We start from the raw sequence: 26,638 nt of genomic DNA on the forward strand, positions 1-26,638 counted from the left end.
GGGGGGGGGGGGGAGAATGAGGGTGGGCCATTGAGGGATTGCCGCAGAGGGGTAGTGGGGAGGGTGAGGCGAGAGGGGTATTGAGGGAGCGTTGGCAAGTTAGGGGCACTGTGGAGGGGGTAGGAATGAGGAAGTGCTGTGGGAGAGGCAGCGAGGAGAAGGAGGGGTTTGAGGAGGGAATGCAATGGGAGGGAGGTTAGGAGGGGGCAGTGAGGAGGGAAGGCTGCGGGAAGGGGTGAGGAGGGAGTTCTGTGGGAGGGAAGTCTGTGGGAGGGGACAGTGAGGAGGGAAGCCTTGGGGAGGGCCGGTGAGGAGGGAAGTCTGCGGGAGGGGCGGTGAGGAGGGAAGGCTGCAGGAGGGGTGGTAAGGAGGGGAGGGGGTGGTGAGGGAAGGCTGCGGGAGGGGGCAGTGAGGAGGGAAGTCTGCAGGAGGGGTGGTGAGGAGGGGAGACTGCGGGAGAGGGTGAGGAGGGAGTTCTGTGTGGGAGAGGTGAGGAGGGAAGGCTGGGGGAGGGAAGTCTGGGGGAGGAGCAGTGAGGAGGGAAGGGGACGGTGAGGAGGGAAGTCTGCGGGAGGGGAGACTGCGGGAGGGGTGGTGAGGAGGGGAGACTGCGGGAGGAGCTATCTTGTGGTTCTGTGTGACTCTGTTAAGACTGATATTACCAGGAGTCAAGGGCCCGAGTTACAGGGAAAAGTTAGACTTGCAGGGTCTTTCTTCCTCGAAGCGTAGGAGACTGAGGGGTGACCTTGTGGAGGTGTATAAAATAATAAGAGTCAGCGATAGGGTGAAAGCACAGCCTTTTCCTCAGGGTTGGGGAATCAGGAACTAGAGGGCACAGGTTTAATGTGAGAGGGGAGAGAAGGGGCAACTTTTTCAGTCTATGGAACAAGCTGCTGGAGGAGATAGTTAAGGCAGGTATATTAACAACATTTAGATGGTACGTGGAGGGGAAAGGTGTAGAATATGGGCCAAACGTGGGCACATCATGGGCATTTTGGTTGGCATAGACCAATTGGGCCGAAGGGTCTGTTTCTTTTCGTGCAAGTCTGACTCCTGGTGCAGGTATCTCCATGACACTAAATCCAAGAATTTCCGTCTCTCTCTGCTGCAGGCTTGCATTGACAGGAAGTGCCAGGACGTGGCTGTGTTTGGGGTGGAAAAGTGCCTGAGCAAGTGTAATAACCATGGGGTAAGTTGTTCTATTCCAGCGCGGAATGGGATCGTCCAGTGAGGGGGTTCTGTCTGGGCAGTAGAGCTAGTGAGAATCACCTTGAAGGACAACCCTCGTCTTCCTGGCTCTTCACTGTCCACACTCCCAAAGGGACCATACCTCTTCCCATTCAACCCCACCGTCCACATTCCAAACAAAATCTCCCCCCACCCTCCCCGGTCCACATTCCAACCAAAATCTCTCCCCCCATCCCTGCCTGCCCCCACCACATTCCCATTCACTCCAAAAGCCACAGGAGCAGAATTAAAGCTTTGGCCCATAGACTCTTCTCCATCATGACTGATTTATTATCCCTCTCAACCCCAATCTTTTTTCTCCCAAGTCCTTTGACGCCCTTACTCATTAAAAACCTATCAACCTCTGCTTTAAATATACCCGCTGACTTGACCTCCACAGCCCCCTGTGGCAATGAATTACACTCTGGCTTCTTATCTGTGTTCTAAACGGACAAATTGTATTCTGAGACTGAGCCCTCTGGACCAAGACAGCCCCACTATAAGAAACATCCTCTCCATGTCCACTCTATCCAGGTCTTCAATATTCAATGACATTTCCTCCTCGTTCTGATAAACTCTAGTGAATATAGACCCAGAGCTGTCAAACGCTCCTACCATCCACACTCCCAATGGGATAACTCCTCTTCCCATTTACTCCGATCATCCACACTCCCAATGGACCCCACCCCTTCCCATTCACTCCCACCCTCCACACTCCCAATGGGACCCACCCCTTCCCATTCACTCCCACCCTCCACACTCCCAATGGGACCCACCCCTTCCCATTCACTCCCACCATCCACACTCCCAATGGGACCCACCCCTTCCCATTCACTCCCACCGTCCACACTCCCAATGGGACCCCGCCCCTTCCCATTCACTCCCACCGTCCACACTCCCAATGGGACCCCATCCCTACCCATTCACCCCACTGTCCACACTCCCAATGGGACCCCATCCTTACCCATTCACCCCACCGTCCACACTCCCAATGGGACCCCATCCCTACCCATTCACCCCACCATCCACACTCCCCATGGGACCCCATCCCTACCCATTCACCCCACCGTCCACACTCCCAATGGGACCCACCCCTTCCCATTCACTCCTAATGGGACCCCACCCCATTCACTCCCAATGGACCCCACCCCTTCCCATTTACTCCCACTGTCCACACTCCCAATGGGACCCCATCCTTACCCATTCACCCCACCGTCCACACTCCCAATGGGACCCCATCCTTACCCATTCACCCCACCATCCACACTCCCAATGGGACCCCATCCCTTTCCATTCACTCCCACCGTCCACACTCCCAATGGGACCCACCCCTTCCCATTCACTCCTAATGGGACCCCACCCCATTCACTCCCAATGGACCCCACCCCTTCCCATTTACTCCCAATGGGACCCACCCCTTCCCATTCACTCCCACCGTCCACACTTGCGTTGGACTTGACCTGTGGAATTAAGTGCCGCTGACCTTGGGAGCTTCCAATGGGAGGGACTGGGAACCACGGAAGCGGAAGAGGTGTGGAGAAACTGCCCTCGTTGATTAGGAACAGTACCAGGGCTCCCCCACTCTCACCGGGATCTTCCTCTCCTCCTCCTCAGGTCTGCAACAGCAATGACAACTGTCACTGTGACGCAGGGTGGGCACCACCCTTCTGCTCGGGGTCAGGGTATGGAGGGAGCATCGACAGTGGGCCTGTGCAGGAGGCACAAGGTAGGCAAAAGTCTGTGATACAATCTAACACGGGATACAGCCCGACCACATGGAAGCAACCATTCGGCCCATCATGTCAATTGAAGACTGTCTAAGCTAGTCCCATTGCCTGCATTTGGCCTCTAAATCACCCCAAGTGTATTTTAAATGTTGTTAATGTACCCACCACAACCATTTCCTCTGGCAGCTTGTTCCATCTACTGACCACTCTCTGGGTGAAGAAGTTGTCTGTCAGGTTCCTATTAAACCTCTCCCCTCTCACCTTAAACCTGTGCCCTCTAGTTCTTGATTCCATAACCCTGGGGGAAAGTTTGTGTGCATTCACCCTATCTCGAGATTTTGTACACCTCTATTAGTCACCCTCCCCAGATTCCTACACTCCGGTCCCAGCCTGCTCAAACCTTCCCTGTAACTCAGTCACAGTTCTGGCAACGTCCTCGTAGATCTTGTCTGCTGTCTTTCCAGCTGAATGATGTAGTTCCTATCACGGGGTGAGCAGAACATTTTTACTCCATATGCAGCCTCCAACTGTCTCATACAACTGTAACATTACATCCCAGCCTTTACACTGGGTGCCCCGACATCCCAGCCTTTGCACTCGGTGCCCCGACGTCCCAGCCTTTACACTCGATGCCCTGACTGGTGAAGGCCCGGGGTGCCAAAAGCCTTCTCCTTACCGATGGCGGTGAAATTGAACTCTGAACTTTGCCCTGGGTTTTAGTAACATCGCGCTAACTGCCACGCTACCGTGGTGTTCCAGACCGACTCTGGTTTGTCTTCCCAAGATGCACCTCAGACTCTCTGGATTGAACGCCATGAAAAAGAATTCCACTGCAATGCAAAGAGGTCTCGGTGTTGTTATACTGAGGTAGTGATTGGGATTGTGCCCGTTGGTTCAAGAACCGAATGGTCGAAGGAAAGGTGCAGGGTCACGACAAGGTAGACTCTGAGGTCAGAGATCTATCTGACAGTACTAGGGGGCGGTTCAATAGTCTTATAACAGTGGGATAGAAGCTGCCGTTGAGCCCAGTGGTGTGTGCTTTCAGGTTTTTGTGTCTTTTGCCCGATAGGACTGGGTAAAATCCAGTGTGGGTGGGGGTATTTGATTATACTGCTTTCCTGAGGCAGCGAGAAGTACAGGCTGGTTTCTGTGACGTGCTGAGCTGGGTCCACAACTCCCGGTAGTTTCTTGTGGTCTTGGGCAGAGCAGTTGCCACCCAAGGTGTGGTACAGTTGGATAGGATGCTTTCTGGGGTGTGTCTGTGAGAACCGGTGAGGGTTGATGGGGACCTGCTGGATTTCTTTAGCCTCCTGAGGCAGTGGAGATGCTGCTGGAGTTTCTTGGACCAGGACAGCATATTGGTGATGTTCACTCCGAGGAGCCTTCTCAACCTCAGCACCACTGATGTCAACAGGAGCACATGATCCACACCACCCCCATCCTTCCAGAAGTCAATGACCAGCTCGCTAGTTTTGCTGACATTAAGAGAAAGGACACCGTTAATAATCTCTCTATCTCCTTCCTGCAGTCTGATCTATAATTCTTTGAGCTACATCCCACTATGGTAGTATCGTCTGAAAACTCTTAGATGGACTAAGATCAGAATCTAGCCATGCAGTCACAAGTGTACAGGGAGTGGAGTTGGGACTGAGGACATGTTCTTGTGGAACACCAGTGTTTAGAATAATTGTAGTGGGGGTGTTGTCGCCTATCCTTACCGACTGGGAGAATAATCTAAAGACTCATCCAACCACCCCCTCCATGTGGAGAATGTCTTCTCCCCCTCTCTGTACTGACCGAGCCCAGTTGGCTCTGTAAATGTACCCCAAGTGGAGGCAGATATAAGTCGAAGGGGTGTGAGAGGGAGACATATTAGAGGGGGAGGGGAAGGCGGGTTGTGTTCGGTGGTGACGGGTGAACGTTCTGATGTGACAAGTGTGTTCTTTCTACTCTTCACCACAGAGAGCCATGCCCTTGTAGTGGCCTTAGTCCTAACCCTCCTGTTTGCCGCCGTCGTTGGCCTCCTGTGTTATCTGAAAAGAGACGTGGTGCGGAGCGAGCTTCAGAAGCTAGGCAAACGTCCGCAGCGGCGCAGGTGAGGAGGTGTGGGCGAACGGTGTCAGGGGAGTGGTGACCACGGGTGACGGGAGGTGATGGTGCTGAATCTCTCTTCTGGAAACCTGTTTCCCCACAGCCCTGAATCAATCCCGAGACGAATCCCGTAACTGCAGTCCTGTATCAGTCCCCAAACTAATCCCACTGTCCCCTCTCTCCCCACAGTCCTGTATCAGTCCCCACACTAATCCCACTGACCCCTTCTCTCCCCACAGTCCTGTATCAGTCAAACTAATCCCACTGTCCCACTGTCCCACTCTCCCCCCACAATCCTGTATCAGTCCCCACACTAATCCTACTGTCTCACTCTCCCCCCACAGTCCTGTATCAGTCCCCACACTAATCCCACTGTCCCACTCTCCCCCCACAGTCCTGTATTAGTCCCCAAACTAATCCCACTGTCCCCTCTCTCCCCACAGTCCTGTATCAGTCCCCAAACTAATCCCACTGTCCCCTCTCTTCCCACAGTCCTGTATCAGTCCCCAAACTAATCCCACTGTCCCACTCTCCCCCCACAGTCCTGTATCAGTCCCCAAACTAATCCCACTGTCCCACTCTCTCCCCAGTCCTGTATCAGTCCCCAAACTAATCCCACTGTTCCACTCTCCCCCCACAGTCCTGTATCAGTCTCCAAACTAATCCCCCTGTCCCACTCTCTCCCCACAGTCCTGTATCAGTCCCCAAACTAATCCCACTGTCCCCCTGTCTCCCCACATCCTGTATCAGTCCCCAAACTAATCCCACTGTCCCCCCGTCTCCCCACAGTCCTGTATCAGTCCCCACACTAATCCCACTGTCCCCCTCTCTCCCCACAGTCCTGTATCAGTCCCCACACTAATCCCACTGTCCCACTCTCTCCCCACAGTCCTGTATCAGTCCCCACACTAATCCCACTGTCCCACTCTCTCCTCACAGTCCTGTATCAGTCCCCACACTAATCCCACTGTCCCCCTGTCTCCCCACAGTCCTGTATCAGTCCCCACACTAATCCCACTGTCCCTCTCTCTCCCCACAGTCCTGTATCAGTCCCCACACTAATCCCATTGTCCCCCTCTCTCCCCACAGTCCTGTATCAGTCCCCACACTAATCCCACTGTCCCACTCTCTCCCCACAGTCCTGTATCAGTCCCCACACTAATCCCACTGTCCCACTCTCTCCCCAGTCCTGTATCAGTCCCCAAACTAATCCCACTGTCCCACTCTCCCCCCACAGTCCTGTATCAGTCTCCAAACTAATCCCCCTGTCCCACTCTCTCCCCACAGTCCTGTATCAGTCCCCAAACTAATCCCACTGTCCCCCTGTCTCCCCACAGTCCTGTATCAGTCCCCAAACTAATCCCACTGTCCCCCCGTCTCCCCACAGTCCTGTATCAGTCCCCACACTAATCCCACTGTCCCCCTCTCTCCCCACAGTCCTGTATCAGTCCCCACACTAATCCCACTGTCCCACTCTCTCCCCACAGTCCTGTATCAGTCCCCAAACTAATCCCACTGTCCCACTCTCTCCTCACAGTCCTGTATCAGTCCCCACACTAATCCCACTGTCCCCCTGTCTCCCCACAGTCCTGTATCAGTCCCCACACTAATCCCACTGTCCCTCTCTCTCCCCACAGTCCTGTATCAGTCCCCACACTAATCCCACTGTCCCCCTCTCTCCCCACAGTCCTGTATCAGTCCCCACACTAATCCCACTGTCCCACTCTCTCCCCACAGTCCTGTATCAGTCCCCACACTAATCCCACTGTCCCTCTCTCTCCCCACAGTCCTGTATCAGTCCCCACACTAATCCCACTGTCCCACTCTCTCCTCACAGTCCTGTATCAGTCCCCAAACTAATCCCACTGTCCCTCTCTCTCCCCACAGTCCTGTATCAGTCCCCACACTAATCCCACTGTCCCACTCTCCCCCCACAGTCCTGTATCAGTCCCCACACTAATCCCACTGTCCCACTCTCCCCCCACAATCCTGTATCAGTCCCCAAACTAATCCCACTGTCCCGCTCTCTCCTCACAGTCCTGTTTCATTCCCCGGACTAATCCCACTGTCCCACTCTCTCCCCACAGTCCTGTTTCATTCCCCGGACTAATCCCACCTCCCCCTCTCTCCCCACAGTCCTGTTTCATTCCCCGGACTAATCCCACCTCCCCCTCTCTCCCCACAGTCCTGTTTCATTCCCCGGACTAATCCCACCTCCCCCTCTCTCCCCACAGTCCTGTTTCATTCCCCGGACTAATCCCACCTCCCCCTCTCTCCCCACAGTCCTGTTTCATTCCCCGGACTAATCCCACTACCCTACTCTCTCCCCACAGCCCTTTGAGCGATCCAAAACTAATCGCACCAGCCCACTCTTTTCCTACAGCCCTGTATCCATCTTCACACTAATGCATTCACCATCTGAAGGCCCTGCCCTGGGAGTGTGCTATGATTTTGATTCAATGGAATGTGACTCCAAGTTCTTATGTCACAACTCTCGAAAAAAACAATAGTTTTTGAGTTCTGTCTTGTCACTTCATCATTTCCTGTCAGTCACCGTCTGTACAGATACTCCTTCGGCTGGCAACCATTTATGGACATAAAAATCAGTCTGTATGTAAAATAATGTGTATATGGCCACAGTCCAGCAGTTACTTGTACACTGTTTAGTAGGATTGATTTTACATTTGTATTTATTGTGTTTTTTTGTTTTAAAATTGTGTTCGTTATGCCTGTCATGGGTTTTTTTTAATGCTGCATTGGATCTGGAGAAACAATTATTTTGTTCTCCTTTACACTTGTGTGCTGGAAACGACACTGAACAAACTCGAATCTTGAAAGGTAGAGTTTGTGATCTGGGCAGTCTGCCTTCTGCCACCAGGCATTGCAGAGAGCCATCACGCCGCTCAGGCGTGTGACATCAGTTCCTGTCTGCAGAACTGGCGCAGGTGCCGGAAGGAAGGGAAATTCAGCCAATTCTTTGTAGCCTGATTGAGTGAACTCTGCATTTAACCTTCCTGACCCCACATTCTTCCCTTCCTGGCCTTTATCCCTCGGGGAATTATGGTGGATTCTTCTTGCTGAGGAAGCTTGTCCTGGTTGCCAGCTCCTCGTGTGTGCAGAAGTGCTTCCCCTCTCCTCCTGGTTCCCTTCACCCAGTGGCACAGTGGGTAGAGCTGGCATCTTTGGGGTTCCAGAGAGCCGGGGTTCGGTCCTGACCTCGGGCGCCGGATGAGGGAATGCGAGCAAGGGAGAGCAAGAGGCGGGTGTGTGTGCGTGTGAGGGAGTGCGAGGGCAAGCAGTTCTGAGTGAGGGCGAGTGGGAGAATGGAAGGGTGATTGCGTGTGAGGGTGAGTGAGGATGGGTGTGAGTTTCTCTCCGTGACTGTGTGGGTTTCCCCTGTGTCCCGCACCCTTCCCGCGACGCCCCACCCTTGCCATTCCCAGAATCCTTTTCTCCCGCCAGATTAGCAAACTTGCCCTCTGCCCCACGTTGACAAATACCGCACTGTGCAAAAGCCTTTAGCTCCCTAGCTGAGCACATGTGCTGAAGGCTTTTGTGTAACCATATACATCCCTGATAGTCGTTGTCTTGCACTCTCAGTGGATCCAAAAATCATAATAGAATCAATGAACAACAGGACAGACACAGAACCAATGTGCAACTGCAAAAGAAAAATGATAACAATAAATAAATAAGCACTTAATATCAGGAACATAAGATGAAGAGTCCTTAAAAGTGACTCCATAGGTTATAGGAATATGGCAGTGTTGGGGTGAGTGAAGTTGTCCCCATCGGTTCAAGAGCCCGATGGCTGAGGGATAATAACTGTTCCTGAACCTAGTCCTGAGGCTCCTGTACCTCCTTCCTGATGGCAGCCATGAGAAGAGGGCATGGGCCGGGTGGGGGTCCCTGATGATGAACACTGCCTTCCTGTGATAACGCTCCATGTAGATGTGCTCAGTGGTAGGGAGGGAGGGCTTTACCCGTGATGGGCTGGGCCATGTCCACTACTCTTCGTATGATGCAAACAAGAGGAATTTTGCAGATGCTGGAAATTCAAGCAACACACATCAAAGTTGCTGGTGAACACAGCAGGCCAGGCAGCATCTCTAGGAAGAGGTACAGTCGACGTCTCAGGCCGAGGCCCCTCGTCAGGATGAAGAGTCCTGATGAAAGGTCTCGGCCTGAAACGTCGAGTGTACCTCCTCCTAGAGATGCTGCCTGGCCTGCTGCGTTCACCAGCAACTCTTCGTAGGATTTTCTGTTTAAGGGCAATGGTGTTTCCATAGCAGGCTGTGATGTAACTCGTTAGTATATTTGGGTTGTCAGTCCAACTTGCAAGTTCACCATTGATTCTCAAAGACCACCTTCCATGGCCAAGCCAGATTTAGGCCGTAGGACGGGCGATAAATCCCGCCTTCCAGTGAAAAACGTTTTCCAAGCCCATGTGGGCGGTATTTGTGAGCCTCAGAGTTGTACAGTACAGAAACAGGCCATATCTCCCATCCCTGTTTGTCTGCATTTAGAATGTATTATTCTACACTTTAAATATCTCTCTAAGTGTCTCTTAAAAGGTATCTGTCATGTGTACCAAGGTACAGTGAAAAGCTTGTCTTGCATACTGTTCATACAGGTCAGATCGTTGCATTGAGGTAGAACGAGGTAAAGCAATAACAATGCAGAATAAAGTGTAAAAATTACAGAGAAAGAGCAGTGCAGATAAACGAGGTAGATTGTGAGGCTAGGGGTCTATCTTATCGTACAAGAGGTCCGTTCAACAATATGATAACAGTGGGCAGAAGCTGTCCTCGAGCCTGGTGGGATGTGCTTTCAGGCTTTTGTATATCTGGTATCTTCTGCCTGATGGAGGAGAGGAGAGCGGCTGGGCTCTTTGATTGTGCTACCTGCTTTACTGAGGCAGAGAGAAGTGTAGACAGGAGTCCATGGAGAGGAGGCTGGTTCTTGTGATGTACCAAGCTGTGTCCACAACTCTCTGCAGATACTTGTGGTTATGGCAGAACAGATTTCGACCCAAGCCATAATGCATCCAGACGGAATTCTGTTTATTGTCAATCGATTTAGTAATTTGTAAGGATCCACAGGGACGTGCTGAATTTCTTTAGCCTCCTGAGGAAGTGGAGGTGTTGGTGAGCTCTCTTGGTTGTGACATCAATGTGGCTGGTCATGTTCACTCTAAGACCTTGAAGCTCTTGACCCTCACAATCTCAACACTGTTGATGTGGGTAGGGGCACATGCACTGCCCCACTTTCTGAAGTCAATGATCAGCTCTTTTGTTGGCATTGAGGGCATTGATTCTGCTTGTGTGAAACACTCATCCCTCAGATGCCCTTTAAATCTTCTCCTTCTCTGCTTAAAGCCACACCACCTTGTTTTTAATGCCCTTCCCCACCAAGGGGAGCAAATTCTGCCGACCCATCCCTATCCATGCCTCTCCTCCCTCTGTCAGGTCACCCCCCAGCCTCTTCCACTCCAGGGAAAATGAGGCCAGCCCGTCAGATCTCTCCCTGTAACTAAAGTTCTCCAATCCAGGCAGTGTCCTGGTGAACCTCCTCTTCACTACGAACACAGCTTATGGCAACCAGAACCAAAAACAATACTCCCAAGAGTGGTTTGAGCAACGTTTTATGAAGTTGTGACGTCCCAACTTTTCTCATGAGGAAATGTTGAACGAGCCAGGCCCAGGATTCGGTTGAGCTGCTTTTGGCAGCTTATGCCCCGGTAGGGGTGATGGACTTGAATAAGCAAGTAGGCCAGGCTTGGAGTACTGTGTTCAGTTCTGGTTGCCTCGTTATAGGAAGTGTGTGCGAGCTTTAGAGAGGGTGCAGAGGAAATTGACCAGGATGCTGCCTGGATTAGAGAGCGTGTCTGATGAGGATAGGCTGAGTGAGTTAGAGCTTTTCTCTTTGGAGTGAAGGAGGATCAGAGGTGACTTGATGGAGGTGTATAAGATGATAAGAGACATCAATAGTGTGGACAGCCAGCACTGTTTTCCCAGGGCAGAAATGGTGGTGACTTGAAGGTGGGGGGGGGGTTTGTCAGAGGTAGGTTTTTTTTGACACAGAGTGGTGGGAGCACGGAATGCCGTTCTAGAATTGGTGGTGGAGGCAGGTACAGTACATTAGAGACATTTAAGAGTCTTAGATATTCACATGAATGAAAGCAAAATGGTTATGTTGGAGGGAAGGATTAGCTTGATTTTTCGGTAGGTTAAAGGGTCGTGGAGTGAAACGTCTGTTCTGTGCTATACTCTTTTATACTTTCTGTCCTTGTCTGGTACAACCGAGGTGCTTTGGATTACATTTTTATTAGTTTTTGATTTGAACCCTGCTGTTACAATTCTCTTTGACTTTTGCCTTCCCGTGTTCCAGGGATTCCAGGGTGGAAAATGGGAGTTGGGCGCCTCCTGTGGGCCGAATGCGGTATAAACCTCCTGACCGAATACAGACAGAACTGAGGCCAGCCCTTACAGTCAAGGTAGGGCTGCGGCAGTTGGCGCAGTCGCTTTACACCGCTCGTGATCGGGGTTCAATTCCTGCCGCTGTCTGTAAGGAGTTTGTACGTTTTCCCTGTGACCGTGTGGGCTTCCTCCGTGTGTTCCAGATTTCTCCCACAGTCCAAAGACGTACAATTAGGGCTAGTGATGCTATGTTGGAACCAGAAACGTGGTGACACTTGTAGGCTGCCCCCAGCACATCCTTGCTGATTTGAAATGACACAAATGAAGCATTTCACTGTAGATTTCAACGTAAATGACAAATAAAGCTAATCTTTATCGGAAGGTTGCTTTTTAGTTGGTTTGTCTCGATGTGAATGAGGATATTTGGGTGTCAGGGTGGCCCTATCTGTCTAACAGTGATCTGTCCCACTGTGGTAGTACTACAGATGAATACCCACCCCGCACCCCAGGTCCCACACAGTCCTAACAAGGAATGATACCATCCACGTGTTCCCTCCAAATCCAGGTCCAGCTAATGGGTCAAGAACAGGTCAGATGCCATGGGTGAGTAACTCACCTCCTGACCCCCCCCAAGATCTCTTCCCCTGTCTACAAGGCACAGGTCAGGATTGTGATGGGACACTCCCCACTTCCCTGGGTGGAGTTAGTCCGTGCACTCAACATCTGCCCACATTATAAACACAAGAAATTCTGCAGATGCTGGAAATCCAGGGCCACACACACAAAATGTTGGAGGAACTCAGCATCTGTGGAAATGAATAAACAGTCAAGAATTCAGGCCGAACCCCTTCATCAGGACTGGAAGGGAAGGGGGAAGAAGATAGACTCAGGTGGGGGATAGACTCTGAGCTCTTGGGAATCTCAACACTATCTAGTACAAAACAACCAGCTTGATCAGCATCCCGGCAAAACCCAAATATTCCCTCCCTCCACCACAGTGGCTGTAGTGTTCACCATCTACTAAACTCACCGTGTTTCTCTCCCGGCATACTCCTACGGCTACTCCCGAACCCGCCACCTCTCCCGCCAAGGGGTGCACCACCACCTACAGGTTCCCCCCCCCCCCAACCATACTGACTGGGAAATATATCAGCAGTTCCTTCACCGTCTCCGGGTCTGAATCCCAGAGATCTCCCAGAACAATGGGAGCCCTCGCCCCACATGGATTGTGGCCGGAGATGTTGGGTCACTGCCCACACCCTCTTAAGGGGGCGATAAGTGTCCGCTTGCTTCCATTTGCTTGCCTTTCCCTCAGTTGTCATGGTAACAAGAAAGTCACCTGTCATTGATTGTGTGAGATCATTAACGTTGCTTGCCTAACCAAGTCCTCCATGAGGCTGTCTCCTCTAGTCTTTCCCTTCTCCGTGTACTTTAGTGTTCTTTCTCTTTCCCTCCTCACAGCCTGTCCCTCAACCACCCTCCAGATCTGCTCCACCTACCATGCCTCTTCCGCCTGACCCTATGGTGAATGCTCGCCAGGTAACCACCATGTGACTCGCTGGGTGCGTTTGATTGGACGAGAGGGGCTGGGGAAGGGGGTTGGGTGGGGTTTTCGTGGTGATGGACAAGCCAAGATGGCGAGGGTTGGAGGGAAGTCCTTGGCACTTTCAGATGCCTCGCTCGCTGAGGTGCTCGGAACACTCTTCCACCACTGCCCCCCCAACACTGCCAGTTGGGGAGGGAGCCAGATGTGGCACTCGGGATATCTTGAGAAATGGATGAATCCATCTGAGGCTGCTTGATGACTTCAGATGGATCCCATGGTGATGTGAAACAGGATTGTGTTTTCAGTAGACTTGTGGTGTCATACAGAATGGAAACAGACCTTTTGACCCAGCAGCCATGATTCACAGCACAGAAACAGGGCCTGTGGCCCGACTCAACCCTGCCAGCCAAGATTCCCATCCAAGCTCGCCCCATTTTCCTGTGCTTGGCCATATCCCTCTAACAACATTTAAACAACACTTGGACAGGTACACAGATAGGAAAGGTTGAATGTGCCTGCTCACCCAGCTCGTTACTTACACACTCATGGCCCTCTGGCTGAAGAAGCTGCCCCTCAGGTCTCCCTTAAAATCTTCCGTCCCTTAACTTAAACCTTTGTGCTCTTTGCCAATTGGTTCCATTACCCCAGGAAAAAGACTGTGTGCATCTCCCTGTCCATACCCCTCGTGATCTCTGTAAGGTTATCCATAGAGGGGGAAAGTCCACCCTCTCCCTAAGCTCCAGCCTTTGCGTCCTGATAATATCCTCATAAATTTTGTTGTGTGTGGTGTTTCGTTGATTCTATTATAGTTCTTTGTTCCACTGTGAATGCCGGCAAGTAAATGAATCTCAGGGTGGTGTATATGTACTTTGATAAATAACTTGACTTTCAACTGTGAAGTTTCAGTTTCCTCTGCACACTTTCCAGCTCAATGACATCCTGTGACCAAATCTGTATATGACTCTCCGAGTGTAGTCACAACTTCCCAACTCCTGACTGCCGAAGGCCAGCACGCCAAACGTCCTTGTCGCTCTTGTGAGAGGGGACGACAGGATGTGGTTGCCTGGAGGTGTACTCACCACCTGTGTGTGTGTGTGTGTGCGCACGTGTGTGTGTCTGTGTCTGCGCGCGCGTGCGTGTGTGTGTGTGTGTCTGTGTCTGTGCGCGTGTGTCTGTGTCTGCGCGCGCGTGTCTGTGTGTGTGTCTGTGTCTGTGTGTGTGCGCGTGTGTGTCTGTGCGTGTGTGTCTGTGTGCGCGCGTATCTGCGAGTGTGTGTGTCTGTGTGTGCGCGCGTGTCTGTGTGCGCATGTGTCTGTGTGTGTGTCTGTGTGTGTGTCTGTGTGCGTGTCTGTGTGTGTGTGTGTGTGCGTGTCTGTCTGTGTGTGCGTGTGTGTGTGTCTGTGTGCGTGTCTGTCTGTGTGTGCACGTGTGTATGCGTATGTGTGTGTCTGTGTGTGTGTGTGTAAATAAATCAATCTCTCCCCTCTCACCTTAACCCTGTTCTTGATTCCCCATCACTGGATAAAATAGAGTTGATTCACTCTGTCTGTGCCCCTCATAATTTTATACACCTCTATTAAGTCACCCCTTAGTCTCCTACACTTTACGGAATAAAGTACAAGGTCCAAAGTGAATTCTATTATCAAAGTACGTATATGTCACCAAATACTACCCTGGGGTTCATTTTCTTGCAGGCATTCACGTTAGAAGTACAGTAGAATCAATGAAAAAACTACAAAGACTGACAAATTGTGCAAATACGAAAAGGAGGAGGTAGGTAAGGCCCTCCGCTGGTTGGGGTCAGCCGTGGATGTGGCACCCTAGCTGTCAAAGTCAGGACAGTACGATATGGAGAACGAGCTGCTGCCCGGGCAGTGGGCACCTCTCTCCACACAGCTGATGAATCTAAAGGAATGGCAGAGATCAACACAGTTTGGCACCAGCGGCATCGCAGGAGTTGCCCGTCAGCTTTGAACTCAACATAGGACTGCTGTAGGGACTCCAGCTCCAGACTTTTTCCCCAGGGTTTACTCCTGAAGCCCTCCCCAGGAGCGGGTACAGCCACAAGGCAGCAGAGGTTTGAGGTCAGAGTTTTCTTTCTCCTAGCTGAGCTGCCAGCCACGGCTGACGAGTCCTGTCTCCTGGAAAGGAAGCAAAGTAATAAATAAATAATCAGATAAATACATAAATAGGTAAATACATGCATAAATAGGTACATGAATATGCAAATTTATCAATTAATTTAAAAAACTGAGAACTTGTCCAATCTCTGCCTATAAACAAAGTCCTGACAACATCCTTGAGAATGGAGTGGAATGGCACAGAAATAGGCCCATCATGTCCATTGTTGTCCATCTACACTGACCACATCTTCTCTCATTAGGTCCATTTTCTTTATACCTTGCCTATTTAAAAGCCTCTAAAATGTAGTGATTCCACTACCACCTCTGGCAGCAGGTTCCAGATAACACCACTCGGTGCGGGAAAAACTTGCTTCCTTTAGAATCAGGTTTACTATCACTTACGAATGCCGTGAAACATGTTGTGTTATGGCAGCAGTACAATGCAGTACACAAAAATTACCTCAAATTACAAAAGTAGTGTAAGAGAGGAATAGTGAGGTGGTGTTCATGGGTTCATGGTGGTGACATCCGTTAGTCTCGCGAGACCATGGATCTACGCCTGGAAAGGTTTCTGTGATCCAGTTACAAGGCTGAGGTCATTGTAAACCCCTCCTGTTTGGATCACCACCACCTGCTCTCGGGGGAACTCCAGCTCAGTCTTGGAGGGAGGGGGTTGAGGATGTTTGAGGGAGGACGTCCCACCACATTCTGCTCATTGGCTGAGGGCCCTGGTATGGTCAGCTGGAAGCTGGTGCCCGTAGTGTCCTCTTACTACTGACCTGGCTGCTCTCTGGTTAAATTTAATCTGAATCCCCAACACCAACCCCTCCACTCAATCACTTTGCCTGGGTCACATAGGAATAAATCTAGGTGTTAACGTAAGACGTAGGAGCCGAATTATTCAATTTGTCTGGTCTGCCATCACATCATGGCTAATGAACGCCACAGTAACGTAGTGGTTCGCGCAATGTAGTCACGGCGTGAGGCATCGGAGCTCGCAGTTCAATCTGTTCGGAGTTTCTACGTTCTCCCAGTGGAACATGGAGCTTTCCTCCGGGTGCTCTGGTTTCCTCCCGCAGTCCCAAGGTGCACCAGTTAGTAGGGTAATTGGTCGTTGTAAATTGTCCTGCGGTTAGGCTCGGGTTAAATTGGCAAGTGGCTGGCATCGTGGCTTGTTGGAATGGAAGGCCCTTTTCCACTCTATGACTCTAAATAAAAATAAAACAAAATTTATTATCCCTCTCGACTCCATTCTCCTCCCATCTCCCCGTAACCTCTGCTTTAAATATACCCAGTGACTTGGCCTCCACAGCCCCCTGTGGCAGTGAATCCCACGGGTTCACCATCCTCTGGATAAAGACATTCCTCCTCATCTCTGCTCTAACTGAATGTCCTTCTATTCTGAGTCTGCGCCCTCTGGTCCGAGACTCTCCAACTATAGAAATCATCCTCTCCATGTCCACTCTATCTAGGAGTTTCAATATTTGACAGATTTCAGTGAGATTCCCCCCACCCTTCATTCTTCTAAACTCCAGTGAGTACAGACCCAGAGCCATCAAATGCTTCTCGTACATGAACCCTTTCATCCCCGGGATCATTCTCATGAACCTCCCCTGGACCCTCTCCAATGGCAGCCCACCCTTCTTTAGATATTGGATGCAAAGCTGCTCACAGTTCTCCGGATGTTGTCTCACCAATGCCTTATGAAGTCTCAGCATTACAGTACGTTCTTGTCCATCCTTACTTAACGAGTAAGTTCTTCCAAAGAGGTTGAAGGACGTCCATTTAGAACAAAGATGCAGAGGCTGGTAAATCTGTGGAATTTGTTGCCACGAGCAGCTGTGGAGGGTGCATTTAAGGCAGAGATAGATAGGTTCTTGATTAGCCAGGGCATCAAAGGGTATGGGGTGAAAGCAGGGGAGTGGGGATGACTGGAAGAATTGGATCAGCCCATGATTGCATGGCGGAGTAGACTTGATGGGACGAATGGCCTACTTCTGCTCCTGTATCTTATGATCTTGTGATCTTATAGGTTCAGGAAGTACAGAAAGTTAAGATTGTTGCTGGGAGGAATTTTTGCGATGAATTGAGCAAAATTGGTGGAGTGAGTGGGTTATGTTTGAATAGTCTACAGGTTTATTAATCCTTGAAATTGTTTCTGTTCGGCTCAAGCAGAATGTCCCAGGAAGACCACCTCCACTCTGCAAGTCACTGCCTCGGGACCCAGCCCTCAGGAATAGCCAGGTAACTTGCTGGGACACTCCTGCTTTCAGACACTCTCCCAGCAGCCTATATCTATCCGCACTCCTGTCAACCCTGGCTCATCCCAGAATGTGGACCAGGGAAGTGAGAAGGGGTGTGATGGAGGTGTGAGGGAGAGTTGGAATGGGGAGGGTTAACTCTTCTGCTTGAACAAACCAGCTGACCCACACCAGCTCCCAAGGGGGCAGCTGGTTTGAAATCCTTTGTCCTGTAGCTCGATCTCCTCAGCCTTCTCCCTAACCCTGACCCTCTCTGGCCCCTGGACTCCTCTCCATCTCTGTAACATCCTCTAGCCCCTACACGCCTTCCTGTATCTGTAACCCCCTCCGGCCATACACCCTTCCCTGTCTCTGTAACCCCTCTCCAACCCCTATACCCTTCCCTGTCTTTGTAACCCCCTCTGGCTCCTGCACCCCTCCAGGGCAGGAGGGCTTCACAAAGACATTTGGCAATCTAACCCCTCCTACATTACCCTCCATTTTTCTATCATCCATTTGCCTATCTAAGAGTTTCCTAAATGTCCCTCATGTATCTGCCTCTACCACCAGCCTCGGCAGGGTGTTTCCGCACACCCACCCTTCTCTGTGTAAAACAACTGACCTATAACTTACCCAAAGAAAAGCACACGCTCGCTCAACCTGTCCTCATAAGACATGCTCGGTAATCCAGGCAGCATCTTAGTAAACCTGCTCTGTACCCTCTGAAGCATCCACGTCCTTCCTGAAATGAGGCGATCACAATATTCCAAGTGTAATCTTTCTGACGGTGGTGTCTGAAAAGAGGATGCTGTCCAAGTTGCATGCCATCTTGGACAATGTCTCCCATCCACTATATAATGTACTGGGTGGGCACAGGAGTACATTCAGCCAGAGACTCATTCCACCGAGATGCAACACAGAGCGTCATAGGAAGTCATTCCTGCCTGTGGCCATCAAACTTTACAACTCCTCCCTTGGAGGGTCAGACACCCTGAGCCGATAGGCTGGTCCTGGACTTATTTCATAATTTACTGGCATAATTTACGTATTACTATTTAACTATTTATGGTTCTATTACTATTTATTATTTATGGTGCAACTGTAATGAAAACCAATTTCCCCCGGGATCAATAAAGTATGACTATGACTGTGTTTTATAGAGCTGCAACATTACCTCATGCCCTTTGAACTCCATCTCTTGACTACTGAAGGCAAACACACCATACTCCTCCTTAACCACCCTATCAAAATGTGTGGCAATTTTGAGGGATCTATGGACACAGACCCCAAGGTCCCTCTGTTCCCCCACACTGCTAAGAATCCTGCCATTAACATTTTATTCTGCCTTCAAATTCAACTTTCTATTTCAACCTTCTATTTCCATCAGATCTTCGCTCAGCCTCTGACGCTCCAGATTAAATAACCCAAGTATGTCCAACCTCTCCTCATAGGTAATGCTCTCCGAACCAGACAAATCCTGGTAAACCTCTCCGAGGTTTCCTCAGGCTCCACTTCCCACTACTGGATACATCACAGCTCAACACTGCTCCTGCTCTGCCCAAGACCATGAGATGCTGCCCAGTCCATCAGGCACAAACAAGAGAAAATCTGTAATGCGCACAAGATGCTGGAGGAACTCAGCAGGCCAGGCAGCATCTATGAAAGAGAGTCCAGTCAACGTTTCGGGCCAAAACCTTCTGCAGGACCATCAGACAAACCAGTCTCCCCTCCATTCACGTAGACAACAATTCCCACTGCCTCAGAAAAGCTCCCAAAATAGTCAAAGATCCTTCCCTCCCTTCTCACTTCTCCCGCCCCCTCCCCACCCCATCAGACAGAAGATACAAAATGTGTACCACCAGGCTCGAGGACAGCTTCTGTCCCGCTGTTATCAGACTCTGGAACAGACCTCTCACACGCTGATAGACAGACTCGTGATCTCCTCGTCGTGGTCCTTGCACTACATTTGCCTGCCTGCACTGCACTCTCTCTCTAATTGTGACAGTCTATTCTGCATTCTGTTTCCCCACACCCCTCTCCATCTCTGTAGCACCCTCCTGTCCTGACACTCTTCCTCATCTCTATGAACCCCTCCTGCTTTACACCCCTCCCACCCTGTCTCTGTAACCCCTCGATGTACTGCTGTATGGACTGACGTGTCTGGCTGAGAACCAAACAAAAGCTTTTCATTGTATCTCAGTACAATGACAATAATAAAACAATTCCTCCAATGAGATGACCTGAATTACTCTCAATACTCCAAATCTGGTCTAAACAGGACCTTGCAAAGTGACCTTTTGACTTCTATAGGCAACGTCCCGACTGAAGAAGGCAAGTTTGCTATTTACCTTCCTTACCCCACTACAGACGAGTTCCCACTTTCAGGAGGCATTGGACTTGCACCCCAAGATCCCTCTGTACATCTGCAAGTGTGGCCTCTCCAGGGAAGGACTTCCTGGGGTCCCTGGAAGGTGGGAAGGGAGGAGGACAGGGATCTCCTGAGACAAACTTATCTCTGAGCAAGATAGGGTTGAGAGGCAAGGAATCAGAATCAGGCTAATTACTGACAGATCAGGTGAAATGTGTAGCTTGGCAGCAGCAATATCATGTGAAGACATCGGGTTACTATAGGACCAAAAAGGTCGGTGCTTGAGACCCTGATGAAAGGTTGTAGCCTGAAACATCAGCTGCTTATTCCTCTCCATAGATACTGCCTGACCTGCTGAGTTCCTCCAGTACTTTGTGTGTGTGTTGCTTTGGATTTCCAGCGTCTGCAGAATCCCTTGTGTTTACCCTCCCCCCTCACCTGGTCTCACCTATCATCTGCCATTTTGTAGTCCTCCCCCTCCCTCCCATCTTATTCTCGCTTCTTCCCCCTTCCTTTCCAGTCCTGATGAAGACTCTCAGCCCAAAACATCGACTGTTTATTCCTCTCCATAGATGCTGCCTGCCCTGCTGAGTTCCTCCAGCATTTTGTGTGTGTTGCTCCGGATCTCCAGCATCTGCCGAATCTCTTGTGTTTGTGATGGTGTGTGTTCTCACGACTTCCCGTTCCTGAAGTCCACAATCAGTTCTTTGTTCTGGCTGACGTTGAGTGCCTGGCTGTTGTTGTGACTCCATTCCACCAGCCAATATTTACTTATTTAGTGTGGAACAAGCCCTTCCAGTCCAACGAGTCACGCGGCCCAGCAACCCGCCTACTGTATATACGCTTTGCCTGTGCTAAGGACAATTTACAATGACCAATTAACCTGCAAATCGGTACATCTTTGGACCGTGGGAGGAAACCAGAGCACCAGGAGGAAACCCACACACTCACAGGAAGAACATTGAACCTTTCTTACAGAGGAGGCTGGAGTTGAACTCTGAATTCCACCTCAAGCTGTAATAGGCTTGCACTAACCGCTATGCTATACCGTGCCCGACAGGATCCATCTCACTCCTGTTCACCTTCTCGTTACCATCTGAGATTGAGCCAACATCAGATGTATCATTGGATAACTTACAGATGGTGTTTGAGCTGTTCCGACCCACACAGTGTAGATGGTAGAGCAGTGGGCTGAGTGTTGAATGTTAGTGAGGACATGTTATCACTCATCCTCTTCGGCAGTGATTTCCTGATGAGGATCTAATTGCAGAGCGATGATGGACGGAGTGGCCTCCTATCCACCTGCAGGTTGGTCTAGTAACCTCCTCTCTCTCTCTCCCCCCCACTCCTCAGCTTGTCTCCCGGCCGCTGCTGGTCCAGAAGCCTTCTCCCCCCAGGAAGCCCCTGCCGCGGAACCCAGGAACACGACCTGTGACCCAGAGGTCAGCGTTGCAGTTTGAGGAAGATTTCATTCCTGACCACTGTGGGCCCCCCACCAGGTGAATCTCTCTTGCCGTATTCCCCCGGTTTTTGCAAAATCTCCCCCTTTTTTTTTCTCTAAACTCCCCACCCCACCCGTTTTTCCCAACAAGCGCCTCACCCCTCTCTTGGCCACCACCTCGCCCTGACCTCAACCCTCCTGCAATCCCTTCCCACCCCGACCACTCTCTCCCCGCTTCCCCACCCATCGTCTCCATTCCCCACCCCTCCTCTCCATTCCCCACCCCTCCTTCACAGCCTCCCTCAACTCCCACCATTCTGCTAGTTGCTTTCCCCACCCCCACAGATCAGACTAACCCTCTCTCCTCTCTCTCTCTCTCTTTCTCTCTCTCTCTCTCTCCATAGGGCCCCACCACCCCCTCCGGGGAAGAATCTCCCCCCACCTGCTCTGCCCTCGGCCAGCTGCTGACCACTGCCCCCCCCCAGTGACCAGGGCCGGGGCACAGAGAGATTCCAGAGGATGTCTGCATATCCTCTCACACTACCCTTGCGAGGAAGGGACCTCGGGGCCAGACACGGCGGAAGACGTCGGCCATCGCCGGGCGGGGTGGGGGGGGGGCAGTGGCCGTGCGGCCAGGACCCAGTGGTGGACGGCGGTCACTGGCTGGAGGTGGTGACATCATTGTGGGGGTGGTGCATGGGAAGGAGTCACTGTGGGGATTCTCAGCGTCTTAAACTGACTGACCCCAACTTCCCACCCCTGGAGTCCGGACATGGTGATGACTCATGATCGCCCCCTCCCACTGTGTGGTGCTCCCTCCTCACCGCCCCTCCTACAGTCTAGCATGCCCGGAGAATTTAAGCTGTGCCTAACTAATAGATCTAGCATGTGAATAGGCCATTTGGCCCATCGAGTGCATGCAAACCACACCCATCCCCCATCCCCATTCTCTCCGCATTATCTTATCAGCACCCCACCCCCCAGGTCTGACCCTCACTCGTACGGCAGGGGAGCAAATCTGCTGCAGCCAGCGTGTTGTCGGGATGTGGGAGGGAACCTGAGCACCCGGGGGGAAACTTGAGTGGTCACGGGGAAACGGTGCAAACTGCATAGACTCTCCCGCGTACGTGCGCGCACACTCCTGCACCGGAGGTGGGGATGGAACCCGGTTGTCTGGAGCCGTGAGGTAGCGGCTCTATCTACCCACTGTGCCTTTTGAATAAAGTTCTATTCAGGTGTCCTTTATTCTTGTCCGGTGACTGCTCCGTACTGCTTGTATAATTTGTCTCACAACTGAGGGTGGAGTAGTGACTGGTGTGTAGACCCCCTCCTCCCCCCAAGTCTACAGACAGAAGAGAGGGGATCGCCAGACAGAGGAATGACTTCGGAGGGCATATTCGGTCTGCCTCTCAGATTCTGATTCATTTATTTATCACGTGCACATCGAGAAACAGTGAAATGTGTTGTTTGCATCTGGGTCTAAGGCAGCGCTGGGGGCAGCCTGCAAGGGTCACCACACGTTCTGGCACTAACTTCAGTGTGACCCCTCCCTCTCTCACCCCCTCCCTCCCTCTCTTGCCCCCTCCCTCTCTCGCCCCCCCTCTCTCGCCCCCCCTCCCTCTCGCCCCCTCCCTCCCTCTCACCCCTCCCCCTCTCTCGCCCCCCCTCCCTCCCTCTCACCCCTCCCTCTCTCTCACCCCCCCTCTCGCCCCCTCCCCCTCTCTCTCGCCCCCTCCCTCCCTCCCTCCCTCTCACCCCTCCCTCTCTCCCTCCCTCTCTCCCTCCCTCTCTCCCTCCCTCTCTCCCTCCCTCTCACCCCTCCCTCTCACCCCTCCCTCTCTCTCGCCCCCTCCCTCCCTCCCTACCTCTCGCCCCCTCTCTCTCGCCCCCTCCCCCTCTCTCTCGCCCCCTCCCTCCCTCCCTCCTTCTCACCCCTCCCTCCCTCTCGCCCCCTCTCTCTATTCCTGTCCCACTCTGTCGTCTCCCCCATCTCCACCACCCCCTGTGCCTTCTCACTCCCCCTCGTTGTCATTCCCGCTCTCCCTCTCTGTGTACTCTTGCTCTTTCTCTAGTTCAAGTTTGTTTTCATCTGACTCTACAACCAAATGAAACAAAACGCTCCCTCTCCCCCCACCCCGTGGGGGCAGAGCCCATAGTTCACGTGTAACCCACTTCCCTTACAATGTTTTGGGCATCACCCTGGTCTGTTTGAGGCCACTACCTCATTAGATGGCTGGGGTGTCTGAGAGTTTGTATGATGTTCACTGGGAGCGAGCGCGTGTCTGTGAATGTTAATAAAATGCAGGTCCAGCAATTATTCTTAATAAAGAGCCCTTTCCAGTACCACCTGCTCAGTCTTGCCCACGGAGAGTGAAAGGACGGACAACTGCATGTGCTGGGCTGACCAGCCAGATGCTCATAAGCACTATGTTTCAGACAGTGATGGACACAGACACCCGAACCAGGTCACCTCGTAAACATCGACTCTCTCCCTGGTACCCCCTGTAAATATCGACTGACTCCCTGGTACCCCCCTGTAAATATCGACTGACTCCCTGGTAGCCCCCTGTAAATATCGACTCACCCCTGGTACCCCCCTGTAAATATCGACTCACCCCTGGTACCCCCCTGTAAATATCGACTCACTCCCTGGTAGCCCCCTGTAAATATCGACTCACTCCCTGGTACCCCCCTGTAAATATCGACTCACTCCCTGGTACCCCCCTGTAAATATCGACTCACTCCCTGGTACCCCCCTGTAAATATCGACTCACTCCCTGGTAGCCCCCTGTAAATATTGACTCTCTTCCCAGGACCCCCTGTAAATAACGACTCACCCCAGTACCCCCCTGTAAATATCGACACACTCCCTGGTACCCCCCTGTAAATATCGACACACTCCCTGGTACCCCCCTGTAAATATCGACTCTCTCCCTGGTAGCCCCCTGTAAATATCAACTCACTCCCTGGTAACCCCTGTAAATACTGACTCACTCCCTGGGACCCCCTGTAAATACTGACTCACTCCCTCCCTCCATCTCAGCAGCATCCCGGAGAGGAAGAAACAGTCAATGTTTCAGGCTGATTGTTCCTCTGGATTTCCAGCATCTGCAGAAATTCTTGTGTCTCTTTCTCATTCCCTCTTTCCTCTGTCACTGTGTCTCTTATTGTGTCCACCTCTCTTTCACTCACTGCCTCTTTCTTGCTCTCTTTCTCCCAGTTTCATTCTCTCTCTTTCCAGCCAGTCTCTCACTCTGTCCATCTCTCTCCCACTCACACTCTTCCCCCTCTCTAATCTCCTTTCTCTGTCTCTCACCCTCTCTCCCCCCACTCCCTCTCTCCTTTTTCTCTGCCTTCCCCTGCTTTGTCCTCCCCTGCACTTAATCCCCTCCCCTCTGGCCCTGTCCCCACCCTGGGGCCTGTAGATCCAAGCTCTGACCACCTCACCTGCTTCCCCTGGAGCCTCTGCTGAACGAGAGTCACTGGATCAGAGCTGGGTGACACCAAAGTTCAAAATGTTGGTAGTAAATTTATTATCAGAGTACATATACATCGCCATATTCAAGCCTGACATTCATTTTCCGGCCAGTTTACTCAATAATCCAAGAGCTATAATGGAATCAGTGAAAGACCACACATAACAATCAGTGTGTAGAAGGGAACAGACTGTACAAATGCAAAAATAATAACAATAAACAATAAGTATTGAGAACATGAGCTGTCGCGTCCTTGAAAGTGAGTCCATAGGTTGTGGGGACAGGTGGGTGTTGGGCTGAGTGAAGTTATCCCTGCTGGTTCAAGAGTTTGAAGGTTGAGGGGTAATAACTGTTCAGTTACTCAATTTCCCTTGGTATGTCTATGTCTATGAACCTGGTGGTGTGGGACCTGAGGCTCCTGTGCCTTCTTCCTGATGGTGGACGCTGCCTTCCTGGGACAACGCTCCGGTAGATGTGCTCATTGGAGAGGAGGACTGAGCCACACCCACGACCTTTTGTAGGGTTTTCCTTCCATTGGTGTTTCCATACCGGGCGGTCCAGCTGCCGAGTTTGCAATGGACGAATTTTGATTGGGAAGAAGGGTCAGAGCCATCTCTATTTCCTGAGAAGACTGAGGTCCTTTAACATCTGCCGGACGATGCTGAGGATGTTCTACGAGTCTGTGGTGGCCAGTGCGATCATGTTTGCTGTTGTGTGCTGGGGCAGCAGGCTGAGGGTAGCAGACACCAACAGAATGAAGAAACTCATTCGTAAGGCCAGTGATGTTGTGGGGATGGAACTGGACTCTCTGACGGTGGTGTCTGAAAAGAGGATGCTGTCCAAGTTGCATGTCATCTTGGACAATGTCTCCCATCCACTACATAATGTACTGGGTGGGCACAGGAGTACATTCAGCCAGAGACTCATTCCACCGAGATGCAACACAGAGCGTCATAGGAAGTCATTCCTGCCTGTGGCCATCAAACTTTACAACTCCTCCCTTGGAGGGTCAGACACCCTGAGCCAATAGGCTGGTTCTGGACTTATTTCCTGGCATAATTTACATATTACTATTTAACTATTTATGGTTTTATTACTATTTAATTATTTACGGTGCAACTGTAACGAAAACCAATTTCCCCCGGGATCAACAAAGTATGACTATGACTATTGACCGGAAGGAGCCGACGCCGGAAGCCGGATTGCTCGCTGTCGTCGCACCGGCTCTGGCCACCAGGTGCCGCTGTGGTCCAGCAAATTGATAAGGTCCGGACTCGGTCGCGTTGTCTCTGGACCAGGGTGTCAACATCTCGGAGGGTCCATCTGGGCTCGGTAGCACAGGGAAAAACAGTAACAGTTGCAGAGAAAATGCGGTGCGGGCAGACTATAAGGTGTGAGGGTCACGACGAGGTAGAGTGTGAAGTCACACGCTGGAGGAACTCAGGAGGTCGGGCAGCATCTGTGGAAACGATCAGTCAACGTTTCGGGCCGGAACCCTTCGACAGGACAGTGTGAAGTCAATAGACTATATCTAGTGCTAGCGGTCTTATAACAGCGTGACAGAGGTGCCGAGCCTGGTGTTTCGTGCATTCAGGCTTTTGTATCTCCAGCCCAGTGGGAGGGGGGAGAAGAGAGTGTCCGGGTGGGTGGGGTCTTTGAGTATATTTACAAACGCGAGAAAGTCTGAAGATCCAAAGCAACATCTCTGCAGGCCAGGCAGCATCCATGGAAAAGTGTCAACAGTTGACATTTCGTGTCCTGCAGAAGGGTCTGGGCCCGAAACGTCGACTGTTTATTCTTTTCCATAGATGCTGCCTGGCCTCTTGAGTTCCTCTAGCACTGTGTGTGTGTGTGTGTGTGTGTGTGTGTGTTGGCACCTTTACCGAGACAGCGTGAAGTGTAGACGGAGCCCACAGGGGGAGGCTGGTTCCCGTGATGTGCTGATCTCGGCTTCGGGTGGTCACGGGCAGAGCTGCTGCC

At 51.5% G+C, this 26,638-nt stretch overlaps 1 protein-coding gene across 3 annotated transcripts in view; it reads left to right on the forward strand.

The window, feature by feature from the left end:
- adam15 (ADAM metallopeptidase domain 15) overlaps positions 1-22,774 on the forward strand; it is a 57,385-nt gene extending 34,611 nt beyond the window's left edge. Inside the window, exons 17-24 of one of the 3 annotated variants that reach the window (XM_063041913.1) lie at positions 1,112-1,189; positions 2,842-2,953; positions 4,917-5,049; positions 11,436-11,541; positions 12,926-13,003; positions 17,306-17,377; positions 21,095-21,240; positions 21,587-22,774. In XM_063041913.1, coding sequence (XP_062897983.1) covers positions 1,112-1,189; positions 2,842-2,953; positions 4,917-5,049; positions 11,436-11,541; positions 12,926-13,003; positions 17,306-17,377; positions 21,095-21,240; positions 21,587-21,650 — 789 coding nt within the window. In that variant the 3' untranslated portion in view covers positions 21,651-22,774. The remainder of the gene's footprint in view (positions 1-1,111; positions 1,190-2,841; positions 2,954-4,916; positions 5,050-11,435; positions 11,542-12,925; positions 13,004-17,305; positions 17,378-21,094; positions 21,241-21,586) is intronic. The other 2 variants (XM_063041914.1, XM_063041915.1) reach the window with 2 other exon arrangements.
- Positions 22,775-26,638: the final 3,864 nt, after the last annotated feature.

This window comes from Mobula hypostoma, chromosome 2 (assembly GCF_963921235.1).
Source record: "Mobula hypostoma chromosome 2, sMobHyp1.1, whole genome shotgun sequence".
Taxonomy (NCBI): Eukaryota; Metazoa; Chordata; class Chondrichthyes; order Myliobatiformes; family Myliobatidae; genus Mobula; species Mobula hypostoma.